We start from the raw sequence: 19,626 nt of genomic DNA on the forward strand, positions 1-19,626 counted from the left end.
AGTTGATTTTTAGAGAAAGACCCCTCTAAAGATCATGTATCCCTGTAAAGATCATGTGCCCTTAGTCTGAGGGACTTGACTGCCTCCAACTAGGACCCAATAACCCCTTTTACCTTAATTAAATTTTTATCCCTATCTTTTTTAATGTAAAATATAACTATTTTATTTGGTCTTCACGTATGTAATATCAGAATTCATTTTTGTTTTGACGAAAAATCCCAAATTGATTGGGATATGAATAATATTTAATTTTTTTAATCAGGTGAGAATAAGAATAGATATGTATATATTTATCATGTTTCGGTCCCTCTATATGTTATAATACCTATTTTTACTTTTTTTTTGTCTCGGCTTAAATTATTAAAATGTTCATAGTAAAATTATATATATATATATATATATATATATATATATATATATATATATATATTAAGATAATCTTTTTTTATTACAATATTTATACAATTATGTTTAAATGACATAGGTCAAGTAAATATTTTATGTATTGCATTTGAATGTTAACACTATGCAAAGCCTTGGACGATGGCTTGCGACGGCTTGGGCGCTTCCAACTCGCGCGACGAGCGGTGGAAGAGGGGAATTCTCACCTCGATCGGCGACGACTCCAGCAACGAACGTCAGCGTCGGCGACGCCTTGCGCCACAACTCGCGATGGCTAGTTGGGTGGAGGTCAGTTGCAGTGGCGGATCAGTGAGAGGCGGTGGGAGGCAAACTCTCCCTAGGGTTTCTGGTTGAGAAATTAAATACTTTTTTAACCCATATAATGAAGTGGCACTGTCAGCACACATATAAAACGTTAAGTCATCAAATATTTGTCATTACCGTTAGAAAAGTTAACACCCTTAGTAAAAAGAACTAATTTCTACAGTTTTTGCAAAACATAGGACTTTAGTTTTCTCTTGTATATTTTGATTTTTCCCAGTCAAGAACAGCTGTTAACTCTCTATTTTAATAGTAAATACCCAATCTTTCCACATAATTTGACCCAACTATTCAACGCTTCTTTCCACACTGAATGGCGTCACAGATCATCATCTTCTTCTTCCTTTTCTTCTTCTTGTTGTTGCAGTGTTGAAATCAAACCAAATCTCGCATCTCATTAATCCATGAAACACAAACCCAACGCATTTGAAACCACCCAACAACCACGCAATGGGTGAGAACACTGACGTTACCGTCACCACCAAAGCCAAAACCAAAACCCTTTTCTCTCTTCTAACACAACCAATCCAATGGCTGCAAATGCTCTCCTCAAAGCTAAACCCTTCCTTCGTCATCGGCGTCTTCCTCATCTACGGTTTAGGGCAAGGGCTCTCGGGCTCACTCTTCAAGGTAGTGGCAGACTACTACTGGAAAGACGTGCAGAAGCTTCAACCCTCCACCGTTCAACTCTTCGTAGGTGTTTACTTCATCCCCTGGGTTCTCAAACCTCTCTGGGGACTCCTCACCGACGCCTTCCCCGTTAGAGGATACCGTCGCCGACCCTACTTCATCATCTCCGGTCTCATCGGCACCGTCTCCGCCGCCACTGTCGCGCTCACCGGGAACCTCGCCGCCACAGCCGCGCTCATGTGCTTCCTTGGCGTGTCCGCCTCGCTCGCGATCGCGGATGTCACAATCGATGCGTGTATTGCGAGGAACAGCATCGAGGTGAGGGAGCTGGCGCCGGACTTGCAGAGCCTCTGCGGGTACTTCTCCGGCGCCGGCGCCCTCGTCGGATACCTCGCGAGTGGGTTCTTCGTGCACCGCCTCGGACCCCAGGTACGAACACAGACGTGAACTCTGCATAGTTCCTCAGATTTCGACAGTTCCATGATTTTTCGTTTGAACTTAATTGGGTAATTAGTTTAAAATTATATTTATATGTGGTAAAAATAAATTTTAAATTCAAATATTTTTTCTTTTAATTTCTGAAATTTGAGGTGATTATTATAGTTTTTGAAATATTTTAAAAATATGTGATTTCAGTTTTTCAAATGTACTGTTTAACAATTAAAAACAATTTAAAAAATTATTTAGTTTCACAAATTTAATGTTTACGTATTTAGTGTAATTCGAGACACTTTTTTAGTAATTTAAAAGATTAAAAATGGAGTTGCTTTAAACATGTATGAACTAGAAACATAACATAATTAATTTAGTGTAAATATAACTTTTTTTCATATTAAACGAATTAAAAGTTATTATTATTAATATATTTTAAAAAGAATTATTATAAAAGTTGACTTATTGATGATTGATTGACAGTGTTAATTGGATTTTGTAGGAGTCGCTTGGTCTCTTGGCGCTTTCTCCTGCTTTGACGATTGTGCTGGGTTTTGTGATATATGAAAACAGAACTTCGCATATTGAAAAGAAACAGGTTTCATTACTTTTTGCATTACACTGCATATTTTAGAAGAAACTCACACTACTTCAATATATATTGATTCTTAACTCTTAAAATCATGTCATTCTATGTTATGCACTTTTTCTTATTTTGATTTCTTTATCTTCATCGTAGTCTGCTATATATGTATTTCCAGATACAGTGTTTTAGAAACGATAGACAAAGACTACTAATTTTCCTATTTTGAAATATCTACATTTGCATGTTTGTCACCTACATAAGATTTCACAGGCAGTGATGAAGAATGTAGGAACGACTATCAGAAGCATTTTCAAGACAATTAGGTATCCTCAAGTGTGGAAGCCTTCTCTGTTCATGTTCCTTTCCCTGGCTTTGAATGTAACCACCCACGAAGGCCATTTTTATTGGTATACAGATCCAAAACTTGGCCCTGCATTCTCTCAGGTACCCCTCATAATCATAATACTTATACTAATTATTACTTAAAAAATCATACTTGTTATAAATAACTTATGATTGATTCACACTGATTAAACTCATTGTCTCAACACACCATAACTTAATTCTCTTCCTCTGTTTTGCAGGAGTTTGTAGGGGTGATCTATGCAATCGGTGCAGTGGCATCATTGATAGGGGTATTAATCTACCACAAGGCTCTTAAAGACTACGCATTCAGAGACCTGGTATTCTATGCACAACTCCTATATGGCATATCTGGTGTGCTGGATCTGATCTTCATCCTTCGTTGGAACTTGATCATTGGAATCCCTGACTACTTCTTTGTTGTCATTGAAGAAAGTGCTACAAGAATTACAGGCAAAATCAGATGGATGCCCATGATGGTGCTGAGCACCCAGTTGTGCCCTTTAGGCATTGAGGGCACATTTTTTGCTCTGTTAATGTGCATTGATAGCATGGGTGCCCTCTTATCCAGGTGGGGTGGAGGGTTGCTGCTTCGTCTTCTCCACATCACCAGAACTGACTTCACAAACCTTTGGTTGGCTGTTCTCATAAGGGATTTGCTCAGGTTTTCAATACTTGCTTTGGTTTTTCTTGTCCCTAAAACAGGTCAATACGAGGAACTGCTTCCTTCTGATGTTTCAGAAAATAACACGGTTCATGATGTAGATGAAGAGAATTTGGAACTTGTCCCTTTCAATGGAAAGACTGAACTTTAGTTCAAATTTGTTGCGATTATGCACACATTTTAACCTCTGCAATTCCTAAATGGCAGATTTTTAGATGCATATATATAATATATAGATTCTTCACAGGTAACACTGATATTAGCAACCAACAATATAAGCATTCAGATGCTGAATTCAAGGCATCTTATTGAATACATGTTACAGTCTTTTCAAAAACAGTTATACAAAATACAACTTATAAGTTGATCTATCAAATAAAATAAATACAAGATCTTAACATACTGAAAATTTTTATTTTTATTAAAACTTTTTTAGCATCTAAAACTTAAAAAATACCAACAAGTAGGTCAATCCAACCTGATGTCAGGTTTTACAAGTTGGATAATGTGGATTGAAAATTTGAATCCCCCATTTTTTTTTTTCACATTTTAGTGGTTAACTTGAGTTGATCTATTGGATTCAACTCATTTTAACACTTAAGCACATGGACTCATTATTTTAGCATTAGGAAATTTCATTCACTAATAAAAACAGTGGGTATATTTATTTTGCTCCAAGTAAATGTTAAGGGCAAGTTTTTTTATCTCTAACAAAGTTGGTGCATATTTCTTAACAACATTTACTTAGTTTATTTAACTATGAAAATTATGATGGTGCATATATCATACCTTATTTAACCGACATCAATAAATTATTTACTTTGATTTTATTGTTAGAAAATTTGAATTATATTTATAGTTGGACTTCCAACAAAAGTTTGAGAAAGATACCAATATATACACTTTTAAATTTTACTTAATTTGTAGACAATGTAAAAAATAGATAATACATTGGTTTTTAGAGAAAAACATGTTAAAGTTATACTATCCGATTATGAGATAATCTTATATTAATTATTTATGCCGCAACAATTAAGGTGATTAAAAAGTAATATCCAGTTTTAATAAATAATTTTTTTCTTCTTCTAAAACGTCTTTATCAATATCGTGTTAAAGTTAAACAAATTGATTATGAGACAATATTATATAACTAGATTATTTTAACTAAAGCAATGAAAATGTAGAAAATCTCTATCTCTAACTTTGGTATTGTCTAACGAGTGTATTATCATTCGACGACTATTAAGTCAGTATCTTTTTGACTTTAATTTTGTCTAGTGAATATATTCTTGTCTAACGACTGTCAAGTTAGTGACCTCTATGAATTTGATCTCGTCCAATGAGTGTATTCTTGTTTAGCGACTACCAAGTCTATAACTCTCTAATTTTGACTTCGCCTAGCAAGTATATGATTGCCTAACGAGTTTACATAATTCTGCAGGTTTATGTCATTCAAACCCTACATATTAGTCCAACAATAACCACAAATACAAACACATTTGAGCCATCATATTATACATATCTCAGTTGCAATATCAACCATACAACATATCAACTTTCAACATACAAAACACTAAAGGTAAACTAAAAACCTAACTTAACTCCACATGTCATATTTTATCAGACAACTCAATTACATAAATTAACTATCATATAAGTATATAATCAGCTATTACAAGTTATTTATCAGTTAAAAAAAATGCAATTAGGTTCCATTACCTGTAAGACAGACCAAGCGCTTAAGGAATCATAAAATCACCTTTAGATGCACAAGAAGTTCTATCTACTCCTATGAACAACACAAATGTGATCGAGACACACCGTTAAAACCACCTATCAACAAAGACTCTTATAGAAGACCCAGATAGTACATGCGAACCATAATGATCCACTATACACAAAAAACATACCAACCAAGTAAAAGAGCATAGAACCAAATTACTCTATTAAGAAAACTAATAGGACAAAAGTAAAGAACTTGCCGCAAGGATCATCCTAACGGTCTTCAATTTTCAAATAGATGAATAGACAAACCGTAAAAAAACCTAGACAGAAAAAAGAAAGTTTTAGATAAAAGATTTTTAGAAAAATGATATATTTTGAAATAATGACACTCGTTTATAAAAATTAAATTTATACTTTAAATTTTTATATTAAAGTAATTGAATTTTCTTACCTTAAACACACTATCAATTTAAAAACAAGATTTTTTAGAATATTAACATCATTTTGCTCATCTACGTAAAAAAAATAATAAAAAGTGATTATCTTATTATATTTTATTAAATTCTTTAAATAGTAATTTGATAATTTTATTTATCATTAATAAATATATTTTTTTTACCAAGAAAATGTAAATATACAATCTTTATTATTTGTTTATACTTGCATATTGATCACCATCATAATTTAAATAGAACAATCAACTGGTGATGAACTTTTGTTTTGGTCTCTCTTTTAATTTAGGAAATTGATGTTCTACATCAGTCTAAGAAAACAAGATTAAACTCTTTAATCACAAAATGCGTATGATAGATATAAAAAAAATAATTTGAATGAATTAAAACTTAGTATTTTAAAGTAAATACTTTATTAAAATATTTCCATTAGTTTATTTAAATAAACTTAGGTAAAAAGAAAATATATTTTGTTAACAAACCAAAGATTCTCCAATTTAGAAATGACAATTCTATTTAAATATTAAATAGTACATCCAAAAACTATATGTAAAATGAATCACTGTCCAAATATTTTTAAAATGAAATTTTTAATTCACTTTTAAAAATAAGTATATTGTAAAAATTTCTAAAAATATATAAATTGATCTATATACATTGTTACTGTAAAATATTATAATTACACACAACTGTGCACACTACATATAAAAAGGATAAATTCAAATTAGATGTATAATGTTTTATAGAATATTATATTATTAATAATTTCTATAAAAATAAATTCATATTTATATAAAAATTAAAATTTTATATCATAATGTTTTGGTATTTGAAAAATATATTACATCAATACTTATCTATATAAATAAATTAAATAATTTATAATAATTTTTTTTTAATAATTATCTATGCCTAGCAATAAATTTATCGAATTAAAAAAGACTTAATACAAATTACACAAGTTATATATAATTCTATATAAAATAAAAACAAATTATCCTTTATAAATCATGTTATCAATCAGTGGAACATCTTAGGAATATTTTAATTTTACTATTCAATCAATTTCACAAAATATAACATCATAGATATAAATATTTAAATAGAAAAATAAAACTCACACTTAAAAAAAATTACATTATCTTTTATCATGTTACTAGACTGAAATTTCACTTTTCAATAAAGGGGGCTAACAGGGATACCCATGAAATGTCGAAATTGCCCAAAGCGTGGCAGTTGAAGTTGACTGACTCAGCATATTCTGGAAGGAAGTGCAAATTTGAGTTTCCCAATAACACTGCGTGGTCCCTCACTGCAACAAAACGCAAACTCTCATAAAAGAGTGCAAAAATTGTTTCCAGTTTCAATCTCTTGTTCTTTCTATGGTAAGGTTTTCCTTAACCCTACCTATTCCTATACCTATTCCCTTTTCTCAAACTATTAGGGCAATTCCTCTTTGCGCTAACCGATTTTCTGTTTCACTCGATTTATTCACTCACAAGTGTTTTTGTTTCCGTGAATTTTGCAGGCTAATCGACACACCATTATTCTAATGCAGACATCTCAGAACAGAGCAACAAGGACGTTCATGGATTATGAATCCATTACTCAGGCCATGGATGGTATTGATTTAATTAATACTTGCATGCACTGTAGCTGTGTACTTTTATTGGTAGTTTTTCATTTTTTCGCCTTTCTTGCTTCTTGATTTTGTATTTGGTTAACTTAACTTTAAATAGATGTTTGTGTTGTACTTTGTTTATATGAATTTGTGTGGGAATGCAATTTTCTCAATTGAAAATAACAGAGTGTAATTCTGGTGTTAGGTTTTATTCTTAAGTTTTTGTTAAATTAATTTCAGTTTATTTTGGTGTCCAATGATTTTTGCAGTCTGTCTGTAGTCCATGTCTGATAGACTTCTCACTCGCCCCTGTTAAGGTCCTCTTATGCACGTGTAAAGTAGAAGAAAATAGAAAGATAAAATGAATTGATATTTTTCTGGTAGCTGAAATAAATTTATATATAGTGTGATTGTTCTTGTTATTCATTTTTGATTTTGTCTTCTGTTCCTTCAAAATTTCTGTGTTTAGTTTTTTGTTTAAAATTTCAGATTCACATAATGTCTAGTACAATGTCAAGTACCCGAAATCAAATTCCTTTTTAAGTCTTCTGATGTTTTCTTAGATTTTAGTGTATGATTCTGTCATTTTTAAATTAGTTTTGATGTTTTAATTTCTAGTTTTCAAAAAGAGTAGATTAGAAGGAGGGTAGCTGTATTGTTGGAAGGAGGGGGATGTAGAGAAAAACTATTAGAAAAACCAGAAATAAAGATTTAGAGGTTAACAGTTTGTCTACAGCAATGATTAACCAGAAGGTTATTGTGTTGGTTGGTTTGTGTATCATTTCTCTCTGTTTTTTTTTCTTGGGTTATTATATTCTGGATGGGATATGTATGCAAGGTACACTTGTTTTGAAAAAAACAAAACTCTCCAAGAAGAATTCATCTTTGTATTTTTGTTTACTTTTAATTTTGAATTTGATGTATTCTTCCACAAATTTGCTTAAGCTTTTACGATTGTTTGATATAATTTTACGTGAAATTAGTCATATTCAAAATATTTATTTTCTTTGGGAAGACAAGGGTCTGGCTGTTGTTGGGTTCCAATTTGTTTTCCGTGGATTAGATGCCTTATATTCTTATTTGTTGTTTTACGAAGTATTTCTAAATTTTTGAAGACCTCCGAAATCCTATGGTAATGCTGATTATCATAGACAAAGAACAGTAAATCCTTGGGTATGATGTCTAGGTTACTCCTTTTAACCTGTCTTAGTTTTATACTCTGATGAATTTTTTTTTACCTTTACAAACAGTAATTTGTACTCATCCCTTTAAAATTCTAACTTGAGTTTGATTGAGAACCCATCGAATGCAAGCATTGTTCTTAAAAGCATTTCTGTTTATCTGCATAGTCTTATACTTTCAAAGAGCATAAAGATGTTAGTGGCTTTAAACAATAATAGCATTATTATAATGTTTCTCCCCCTTTTTGATCATAAACAAAAAGGTCGGAAGAAAGAGAGACTCCCCCTCAAATTTTGCTCCCTCTCAACAAAATAAAGATGCAAACCAAAGATAATAAAATTTTAAATTTCATAAAAGCAAAGTCAAGTACATCATAAAAGAGGAAGTACAAGAAAACAAGCATTCAAACATAAAGACATCTAAATCTAAAAAGTAGGACTAGGTGGTTGATTAGGAGATTGAAGGTTGAGACGATCCTCAATGTTTCCTAGTGGAATATCAAAATCTTCAAGACACTCAATGACATATGTGTAATGAGATTGATGCATCTCAAAGAGTTCTTCATGCTGTGTTTGGTGAATCATGCTCATCTCTTCCATTTTCCTTGAGAGATTTGCAAGATGCTCTTCAAAGGAGAAGGATGAGGATGAAGGGATGGCTGAAGGACCCCCTGGTTTGTTGCATAAGGGCAGAGAACCCAAACTATCAAGTAATGGATCAATCTTTCTTCCACTTTGAATCCTCCCACCAAAAGTTTATGGCGCCTAGTTTGTTGTTGAGGATTCCGAAGAAATAATTGAAAAGCAAGAAGACGATTGAATCCAGCAACTCCAAGATGAACCTTGACAGCGTCATCTCGAATGGTCATCATAGCCACAGTAGTCCAAATATCATCATCAAGAATGATACGAACACCTTTGACCTTTGTAGTTGCAACTCTATCGACGAAGGTTGTAGTAGAAGACTCGAATAAGGTTAGGATAAATGCATCCTTTCTACTAGACTATCTCTAGTCTAAGAAACATCTTTTGATTCGCAAATAATCGATTATTACGAGGCATAATCGATTATCTCGAGAGTTTTTAAAAATCTGGGTTTTCATACGGTCATAATTGATTATCGTTAGTGATAATTGATTATCAGCGCTTTTCTGGGAAATGTTTTTGAAGTGATAATCGATTATTATCAGTGATAATCGATTATTTGTCAATGTTATTTCAAAAAAATAACTGTAACAGTCTGAAACGACTATAAACTAGCATAAAATACTGGTTTTTAAACTTTCCTTTATAAATACTGACCTATAATCGATTAAAACCCCATTTGCATCCAAACTCTGTCTAAATCAAGATCTACCAAGTTTTTCTTTCATTATCCTACATTCTTTTTTCACTCTTCTCTTTCCATCCCCTTACACTTCAACTCCATGGCAGATGCAAGAAGGAAAATGCCTACTCGCAAAAGAATTGGAGGTTCTTCTTCTTCTCAGCCTCGTGCCCCTCGATCTGCAACTGTTGAAGGATGGATTTTTGATCCCGAGAAGCAAGCAAAATTCTCTCATTTTTGGAGAGAAAAGTCATGTCCTGCAAATATGTTTGCTTAGGTTATTACAAGTTTTATGGGTTCCAATTTCCCAACCTGTTTGAAGCTCAAGGTTTGAAACACTTTGTCGAGCAGAAAGGATGCATCTATCCAGACCTTATCCGAGTCTTCTACTACAACCTTCGTCTTCGTGATGGAGTTGCAACTACAAAGTTCAAAGGTGTTCGTATCATTCTTGATGATGATATTTGGACTAATGTGACTATGATGACCATTCGAGATGACTCTGTCAAGGTTCATCTTGGAGTTGCTGGATTCAATTGTCTTCTTGCTTTTCAAGCATTTCTTCGGAATCCTCAACAACAAACTGGGCCCCGTCAACTTTTGGTGGGTGGATTCAAAGTGGAAGACAGATTGATCCACTACTTGATAGTTTTGGTTCTCTGCCCTCGTGCAACAAACCATGCTCAGATTCTGAACAAGACCTTCTCATCATCTATGGTCTTTTAAATCATATTCACATTGATTGTTCTTCTCTTATCATAGACACCATGTTAAAGGCACAAAAGTACCCAACCTACCATCTTCCCTATGCCTTCCTTGTATCTTGCATCCTTGAATACAAAGGAGTAAATGTCGAAGGCGAAAATACTCGTGCTATTCAAGCTGTGGGGTCGGAAATTGGAGAAACCACATTGTGCCAAATGGGATTTGTGGCTCGTAGTAATATTTTCAAAACAAAGATGAAGCTAATCAAGATGATGTAGATGACGATATTGATGCCCACATGGCGGTTCTAGTAAATGAAGCTAATCCGTTTGGAGCTGGTCCTTCAACCATCCCTTCATCCTCATCCTTCTCCATTGAAGAGCATCTTGCAAATCTCTTAAGGCAAATGGAAGAGATGAGCATGCTTCACCAAACATGGCATGAAGAACTCTTTGAGATGCATCAATTTTATTACACATATTTCATTGAGCGTCTTCAAGATTTTGATATTCGGCTAGGAAACATTGAGGATCGTCTCAACCTTCAACCACCTAGTCTTACTTTTTAAATTTAGATGTCTTTATGTTTGAATGCTTGTTTTCTTGTATTTCCTCTTTTATGATGTACTTGACTTTGCTTTTATGAAATCTAAAATTTTATTATCTTTGGTTTGCATCTTTAATTACTTGAGGGGGAGCAAAATTTGAGGGGGAGTCTCTCTTTCTTATGACCCTTTTGTTTATGATAAAAAAACGGGAGAAACATTATAATAATTTTTTAATGCTACTAACATCTTTATGCTGTTTGAAAGTATAAGACTATGTAGATAAACAGAAATGCTTTAAACAAAGAGAATTTTTTTATCATCATCAAAAAAGGGAAGATTGTTACCAATGAGGAGCATTGATGTCTTGAAGTGATTTTGATGATGATACACTTGAAAGACTTGAAGAATCTATATTGTAAATGTTAAAAGCATACATTGTAGAAGTCATTGTATAGGAATCATTTTGCATTTGTAAAGCATTTAAAAGTGTCATTAACTAGTGATTCTTTATAGCAATAATTGATTATAACAGGGGATAATCGATTTTCACATGCCAAAACAGAAAAGGGTTGGTCACGACAATAATTAATTATCATAAGGAATAATCAATTACCACTACTAGTTTTGATATTGTCCAGCGTTAGTCGACAATAATTGACTATTACTAAAGATAATTGATTATCATGTTTTCTAGAAACTCATAACGACCTGAAATAATTGATTATCACTTATGTAATCAATTATTACTGGTAGTTGGGAGCAGTCTTTTCATTTTCTAAGCCTTGGCCTATATATACAATCCTCCTAAACCTTTAAGAGGTAACCTAAACTACTTGAGAGCACACGTTTGAGGAAGCTCTCTGAGTTTAAGTAAGAGTTCAATCAAGTCTTGTGAAAAGGAGAAACTTATGTTTAGTGCATCTAAGGTCCAAGCGGTTCTCTTCAAGTTGATTGAGCTGGTTTTCTTTCCATCGTGTGTCGAAGGAAGGTGTTTTTTGTTCCTAATCTTTGCATTATTTTGATTGTAATCTGAAACTAAATTACTCTTTTGTAGTGATTAACGATCGGACATAGAATCTGTTGATTCGAACCAGGATAAAAGTCCTTTGTGTGATTTTCTCTATAGTTATACTCTTTGTTTACTAGCTGTTCAATAAAATTACTGAAAGAAAATTATAATTTTTAAAAGAACTAATTCACCCTCCCCACTTGGTTATTGATTGTTTTCACGCTTTTAAACATTCTGCTGAGTTATACCAATCTCAACAAACTGTCTCTTGGTTTGTCTACGATCTCCCATGTTGAGATTCTTTTTAATGCATTAATTTCCTCTATCATGACTTGAGTTGAATGTTCACTTTCATGGCTTATTGGACCCCATAACCCTTTTATCTCATGGTTTGTCAACAGTCTCCCATGTTGAGTTTCTTTCTAACGTATTCATCTTCTCTCTCATTCAATTTTCGTGGCTTCTTGGACCCCACAACTATTTCATCTCTTGGTTTGTCAACAATCTCTCATGTTGATTTTCTTTTTAATTCACTCATCTCCTCTCTCATGGTATGAGTCCCATGTTCATTTTTCATGGTTTGTTGGGATTGAGGTTGGAGTTTTGGTAACATCAATAGCAACAATAAAACTTTGATGTTTATAAGATAGATTGTCAATGCATACATATTGAGAAATAGGATGTTTAATACATGATCCATTTCCCTTTCTCAATGTAATTGATAAATTCTTAATAACACTTATCTTCCCATTGTTATCTAAAGGGATCTTCACCTTTTGAGTTAGACAACTCTTATTGACTTGGAGTCAAAGAGGACTGTTTCCTTCTTTGATATTCTTTGTCGAAGAATTTGTCGTCTTCTTCTTTCCCGTGGTTGGTTCAATCCGATTTGTTGTGGCCTCATCACTTATATCGAACATCTTGCAAAGATAGTTGTGGTAATGATAGGAAGGAGAACTTCTTTGCTTCAAATGCTTTCTCCCTTGAATAGCATGGTTGAAAAAAATGGATTCTGTTTCATGAAAGTTGACATCCATTGAGGCAAAGACATGATGATTTAGTGTTGAAGATTCTATGCCAATTAAAGATATGAATAAACTTTAGTATAGAAATGAGTACGATCCTCACCTTACAAATTGTTTTTTGAGATTGAATTAGGTTTAAATTTTACTTTCTAAAATGATATTAGAGTTTATTTTAGTGAGGTTATTCAAACCTATCATGTCATTTGCTATCAAACTATCTACAAATATGTAGTCTCATGTTTGAGATTTTTGTCATAAGAGATCCTACATCGACGGGATTTCACCAAAATATAGTATGCAAGTGGTTGTAAAATCACCTTACAAGCCAATTTTTGAGGTTCAGTAGGACTAGAGTCAACACAAGCAAATTATCCAAATACTCAACAAGGTAGACTTGAAACTAGTGTAGAAGAAGCAACAAAAGACAATAGAGACTCAATAGGTCCAATGTCATATAAGACATGGGTAACCTATCGATGAGTTATCTAGCAGTTAATGCAACTTATCCCAATATGATTATGATGCAACTGTTGGCATTGTGATTACTGACGTGGGGCACATCTTTCTCACCCACCACTGGCCTTAACAGTGGTGACAGATCTTTATGTGGCTGTGAGAAAAAGCTCCCTAGATGGGGAGTTTTGGTACCAACTTAAACTATGCATGAAAATAAAGAATTATTTTATTGATAAGAATCACACCGATTAAATTCTCATCACCTCTTTTTTTATTAATCAAATTCTTTGAAATAAGAAAATAAGCCTATGTTGAAATGAATATGAATATTCTAAAAATATTCTTTGATCTGAATTCCATTTCGTCGAAAAGGTGTTACATTCTTTTGGCTTTTTAAAGAAATGCCCATAACTTATCAAATATAGATAAATACATGAAAAATGGTGGGAAGAGTCTTCACTAACTTAGAAATATAGCATGCTAGAAAGGTTATGGATAGGTAACTGATGCTTGCTATGGAAATAATTGCTTTCCTTTTTGGGTACAAGCTGGTATATTTTTTTTACATACATTCTATTTTTATTTTTTATTTTATGTATGCTTCTTTAGCACTAAATACAGTTTTAATATTGTCCTTGTACAGGCATATGTGCATTGTATGAAAGGAAACTGAAGGAGTTAAATCCGGCCATCAGAAATCTCTCTTATGATATTGCTGATCTCTACAACTTCATAGATGGTCTTGCGGACATGAGCGCCCTAGTGTATGTTTCTCTTTCTCTCACTCAAAAGTCAAGTGCGTGCATAGTTCATTAATTCAGTCAGATTTTTTTAGAAAGACATTCAGTGACGTAGTGTTACAGCTCCGATAATATTTCTGTTTGTCGGTTTAACTGATGTAGAGAATTGACAAGTCGAATGAAAATTAAGATTATGGGGTGAAAAATTGGTTGCACTTCTGAGTCTTAATAGAGTAGCTTGTGCTCTTATAGATGAAATAAGCGGCCACAAATAAATTTTTAATAATTTTTTAGAGGTCTGATATCTTTGATAACATTGTTGGAGGAAAAAAATATGATTTGTAACAATCCTTCTTCCCCTTCCTCCTCCCATCAGCCTTGAGGGTTGGTAAGAACTTAATAAATCATGGCAATCGTTGTATCATATGTTTGCCCTTAACATGTTTTGACCCTCGGAAAAAAGTTACGAAAGATGAGTGGTCTCTTGTGACAGGATATTTCAATTGTCTATGCATATAGTTGTTTTTTTAAATATTGGGTCTTCTCTGCATGTGGTTTGGCTTGGCATTAATTAATATGACGTTTTGATTCTACTGCATAGGTATGATAGTTCCATTCATGCTTACTTGCCGCATGATCGACAGTGGATTAAGCAAAAAACCTTCCAGCATTTGAAGAAATTGGCACATTGATTAATCCCCTAACTTTTGGCAATTCAATGTAAAAAACCGCAAAGGGTTGAACCTGTCTGTTATGTGGCTATACCTCGCTGGCTATGTAATATGAATACCGAATACTGCAAATGCTGGCACGTAATTATAATTCGACAGCTGCTACTGCTGAAGTTTTATAAACACAAATGATTGTAGTGGGCATGGTTGCTCTACCTTCAATTGTCTGAGGATTTGTCTTTTTAAAATACCTTCATCTTGTTGTAATGTCAACCAGTAAGTTGCACTGTTGAGTAACCTCTAAATACACTATAATTCACGATGTCGTATGAAATGCTAGTTTTGAGAGTTCATATTCCACATGGCTCATTTGTTCTGTAGTGGTAGATGCTATGCTCATAAATATGTGAGGTAGCAACTGCAACTATTCAGTTATTTACTTTTGTAGAAGAGAATTTCTACTTGAATAAGATACGAATATTTTAAGTAGAAGGGATTGGTTAAAAAAAAAGAAAGAAAAAGAAATGAGTAGAAATAGTAGGGTTTTTCTCTACTCAATTGCCTATCCTGATAATTAGTCAGAAGTAATGCTACTGCCAACAAGGTTCCTGCTCCTTTATAACTTTCTTCCTGCACTGTCATATTTTTTTTTTTTTTCCATTTTATCGATTGTACAATTTAGAAGTTATTTTTTGATTTTTTTGGATTGTGTAATCCAAGAGTTTTGGGATGTACAATCCAAGAGTTTTCGACAATATGAAAGATTGAAAGACTTTGGATTATATAATTCAAAACTTTAGTAGCTAAATTGCTGAAAAAAAAGGTAAGTCAGGATAACAAATCTTTTCATGTTTTTTCATCATGATCTTTTTGTAAGAAAAACAATCATTCACATTTAAAGTGTTGGTGGAGGCCAGATGTGAAGTGTCATGTGGATAATTAGAACATGTGGAGAAAATCTAGAAGTCTTCAGAAAAATAAGAGAATGTACAAGTTATGGTTGAAGACGGTGAAAAATAACTTTTTGTTGTTTCATGCTTTGCTACTACAAGATCAACAAAAAATTACCTAATTGATAGTAGTTGGTTGCATGAACCACATGACCTACGATAAAAAATTATTCAAAGATTTTGATACAACCTACAACACAAATGGAAACGGAAGAAAAATAATAGTGAAGGGCAAACGAACCATCACGATCGAACATAGGTTTGAAATTAATTACTGATGTTCTATATGTTCTTGAAGTTGACCAAAACTTGTTGAGGGTTGACCAACTTCTAGAGAAAGGCTATAAACTTCTATTTGAAGATAAAACCTGCATGAATAAAGGTTCAGTCAATAAAGAATTATTCAAAGTTCAAATAAAAGACAAGAGTTTTGCCTTGAATTTGATTGATGAAGAGTAGTTTGTTATGCACAAGGTTGAAGATAATATAAGGTACAAGAGCTGCCTGAATTGAAAGACAAATTGAAAGACAAATCAACTGTATGCGGAACTTTGCAATATAGAAAACAAATGAGGTTGCCTTTTTCATAAGACAAATATTGGAGAGTAATATACAAATTGCATGTGAAAGTCAAAATGAATAAAAAAAATTAAGGAAGAAGAGCAGCTTAAGACAATTTTTCCCAAAGCAGAAGTTAGAAATGCGAAAAGCCAAAAAAACAACTACAAGTAGATGAGGAAGTTGTGGAAGATTGTAAGGATGTGAAGACTAAACAAGAAATTGTGATCGGAACTTCCAAAAGTGGAAGAACTTTAGATGATATGGATAAAAAACATAGAATATCCTAACTTTGAGTCAAGAAGAAGATTATTAGAATTTTGTGATTCAAACAACATGTGATTGAAAGAGTCAAAAGAATGAAAGGAAAACTAATATCTTTTATTCAACATAAACGATAAATTTTCATACTATATATTTTGTAACCAACTTTAAGAAATATCTACTAAACTAATTAATTAAATAATATATAAAATCCTCTTAAGAAATAAGATAAGAATATATATGACAGAAAATAAATTGAAAACTAAAAATTATTTTAAGATCATTTTAATAAAAATAATATAATATTAGGGATAACATAAAAATAATAATTTTTGAAGAATTTGAAAACCTAAATTTTATAATTTATCAAATATTGAATTTTAAGAAAATTATTATGTACTCATAAAAATTTATTATATCTTAAAAATTTAAAAATCAAGTAATTTATTATCGTTAAACTAAGTCTTTACTATGGAGAGAGGCAGTAGAATAGTCAAAGAATGACACAATATATTTCATAACTTTTAAAAAAAAATATAACCTAAACATCAAGTAATTTAAGCCAATGTAGTTATCTCTATTAATTTTTTTTCTAGCCGAAAGTGTCTTTCTTATTAGTTCCTTGTGCAAGTCTTCTTCAACATTTAAATTAATTGGCCCGTATGTCCAATTAATTCTTTTGGTCAAGGGAATTTGTTTACTGGGTTTATGAAGGAAGACTTTTAGTTGTTTTAATTCAAAGTATGTCTAGTGATATTATTAATTATATGATTTTATTAAGGGTAGTAAAAATATAAATGTTTCGATTTTAAGTGTATTAAATTGAATGATATTGTTAAAATTAATTATATTTATATGAGATATTGTTCCTATTGAACATTAAAACTCAATAATAATTTATCTTTAAAAGAAGTTTCAAAAAGTGTAAAGAAGAATGGACATTTAAACTTTCTTACACCTTCCCTTCAATTAATGTAAAACTATTATAAATAATAGAAATAAGTTAAATTATAATAAATAAATATGATGTAAATTATTTATAAATATCTTTTATAAAATGCATATATAACCTATGGAAATTAGGGATACCGAAAAATCCGCACCCGTGGATATTCGCAGCGTGATGGATAGTTGATATCTACAAATATTTATTAGCCAATCGTGATGGATAATTGATATCCACAAATATTTATTACCTGCAACCTGTGGGTAGGAGGTATTTTAATACCCGATTATAAACGGTCGTGTGCGAGTATTATATTATCCGTACATGCAGATATCCATTATCTGCAAAATTAAAAATAAAAATTTAATTTATATTTTATTATGTTAAATTTATATTAAAATTAACATTAATAATTTATAAAAATATATTTTTTTAAATATTGGCGGGTATCTGCAGCTATTCACGGGTATCGGCGAGTTTTAAAATATCTGTAAATATTTTTTAAGCAAATATTTGTGTAAGCAGTGAATCTGAGTAACAAGTGGATTTTTTTTATCATATCAAGTTGTAAGTAAACACTATTCGTACTCGATCTGATCCGTTCTTATTCTTGAGAGAGCATAATAGTGAAATGACACTTTATTTTCACAACTTTAAAAAATATAACCTAAACATCAAATAATTGAAGTCAATGTAATTATCTCTACTAAATTCTTTTCTGGAAGTTTCTTTCCTATTGGTTCCTTGATTGTGGAAGTCTTCTTCAACATTTAAATTAATTGCCGCCGATGTCCAATTGATACTTTTGTTCAAGGGAACTTTTTTTAACTACTGAATGAAGACTTTTGGTTCAATTATAATAAATAAATATCATGTGAATTATTTATATATTTTTTTATAAAGTGACACGTCTTTATGGATTATGATATTCTAATTAAGATATTTCCATATCTACATCATTTGCATCATGCCAAAAGTATTATTAAAGATAAAAATAAATAAATAACATTACATAAGAACATTCATTATTATAAAAATCAAGAAAATCATTTATAGTTAGATAAACCATTCCAACTTCTAGAAAAACTTGACCAAAGGAAATTTGGTATAAGATAACATCAAATCATATATGGCCAAAACATGCACTCACGCTTTTCTTTAAGAAATCACAAAAAATTCATAATTTCATAACGATAATTTCTTACTTTTTCTTCAAATTTATCTGCTCATTTCCATTTTAAAACTTGATTTTTTAACTAAATTAACCTTATACTACACCTAAAACTTTTAATTAACCTTATAATACACCCAAAGATTGAAATACTATTAAGTTGTGGCATTAAACTGATTCAAAAACTAGATTTATTATGAAAAATTATCTTTAACAATTTTTTTACAACTATTTATCTACTTTAAATATACAAACTAATAAAATAATAATACCTGTTCTCAAAAAATTATTAAAATATACAAACATAAATACTAATATCACGTAACAATAAGCTAATTCTAAACAATTTCACAGATGCCCAGATGTAACGGATATCAACGGCCACTTAGCTTCCGATACAACATTATTAAACCAATTCCAAATATTCAAAACCTTGAAGTTTTCAATGCATATATTGTCTCATAAACTACAAACCAGAACGACAACGCATAAGTAGACTCTCATCAATAAGCATACGTTGACGCAGAACATGCCATAAACTAAATGACGTAGAACTGAACCAAAACCTCTTCAAACCAAACCAATTCCAAAACACTTTTACCTACGACTGATATAGTCTTTCCAATTAAGCTAATTGTCTTTATTTGTTATTGTCTGACTGGTCTAAGTACAATAAGACATTTATATTTGAAAAGAATATATTGGATACTATTCAATTGACATTTCAAGCTAAATGAAAGAAAAAAAAAAATAGTAGCATTTAACGGTTAAAAAATGATAGAAAAAAATGAACGACGAAGTGATTACAACATGTAATGCATACACTGCTCTCTTTGAATTTGGATATTTTATTTATGGTCGAGTTTTAATCTTACGAATG

At 31.7% G+C, this 19,626-nt stretch overlaps 2 protein-coding genes across 3 annotated transcripts; both read left to right on the top strand.

Moving 5' to 3' along the window:
- The first annotated feature begins 839 nt into the window (after positions 1-839).
- On the top strand, positions 840-3,688 carry LOC106764028 (probable folate-biopterin transporter 6). 2 transcript variants are annotated; one of them, XM_014648227.2, is made up of 4 exons: positions 840-1,782; positions 2,288-2,383; positions 2,633-2,815; positions 2,956-3,688. In XM_014648227.2, the coding sequence occupies exons 1-4, from the start codon at positions 1,174-1,176 to the stop codon at positions 3,547-3,549; spliced, it is 1,482 nt and encodes a 493-aa protein (XP_014503713.1). In that variant the 5' UTR covers positions 840-1,173; the 3' UTR covers positions 3,550-3,688. The 2 variants fall into 2 exon arrangements, with proteins under 2 accessions (XP_014503713.1, XP_014503714.1); XM_014648228.2 differs by having other exon boundaries at positions 842-1,782; positions 2,642-2,815; positions 2,956-3,686.
- Positions 3,689-6,828: 3,140 nt separating this feature from the next.
- On the top strand, positions 6,829-15,346 carry LOC106765198 (enhancer of rudimentary homolog). Its single transcript, XM_014649730.2, has 4 exons — positions 6,829-6,960; positions 7,104-7,197; positions 14,090-14,210; positions 14,788-15,346. Exons 1-4 carry the CDS (start codon positions 6,958-6,960, stop codon positions 14,876-14,878), a joined length of 309 nt encoding a protein of 102 aa, XP_014505216.1. The 5' UTR covers positions 6,829-6,957; the 3' UTR covers positions 14,879-15,346.
- Positions 15,347-19,626: the final 4,280 nt, after the last annotated feature.

The sequence above is a fragment of the Vigna radiata genome, chromosome 6 (genome assembly GCF_000741045.1).
Source record: "Vigna radiata var. radiata cultivar VC1973A chromosome 6, Vradiata_ver6, whole genome shotgun sequence".
NCBI classification, from domain to species: domain Eukaryota; kingdom Viridiplantae; phylum Streptophyta; class Magnoliopsida; order Fabales; family Fabaceae; genus Vigna; species Vigna radiata.

Coding starts and splice junctions, on each gene's coding strand:
- LOC106765198 (XM_014649730.2), top strand. Junction 7,198..14,089: donor CATTACTCAGGCCATGGATG/GTATTGATTTAA, acceptor GTCCTTGTACAG/GCATATGTGCATTGTATGAA. Junction 14,211..14,787: donor GCGGACATGAGCGCCCTAGT/GTATGTTTCTCT, acceptor TCTACTGCATAG/GTATGATAGTTCCATTCATG.
- LOC106764028 (XM_014648227.2), top strand. CDS start 1,174: ATGGGTGAGAACACTGACGTTACCGTCACCACCAAAGCCAAAACCAAA. Junction 1,783..2,287: donor TGCACCGCCTCGGACCCCAG/GTACGAACACAG, acceptor TGGATTTTGTAG/GAGTCGCTTGGTCTCTTGGC. Junction 2,816..2,955: donor TTGGCCCTGCATTCTCTCAG/GTACCCCTCATA, acceptor TCTGTTTTGCAG/GAGTTTGTAGGGGTGATCTA.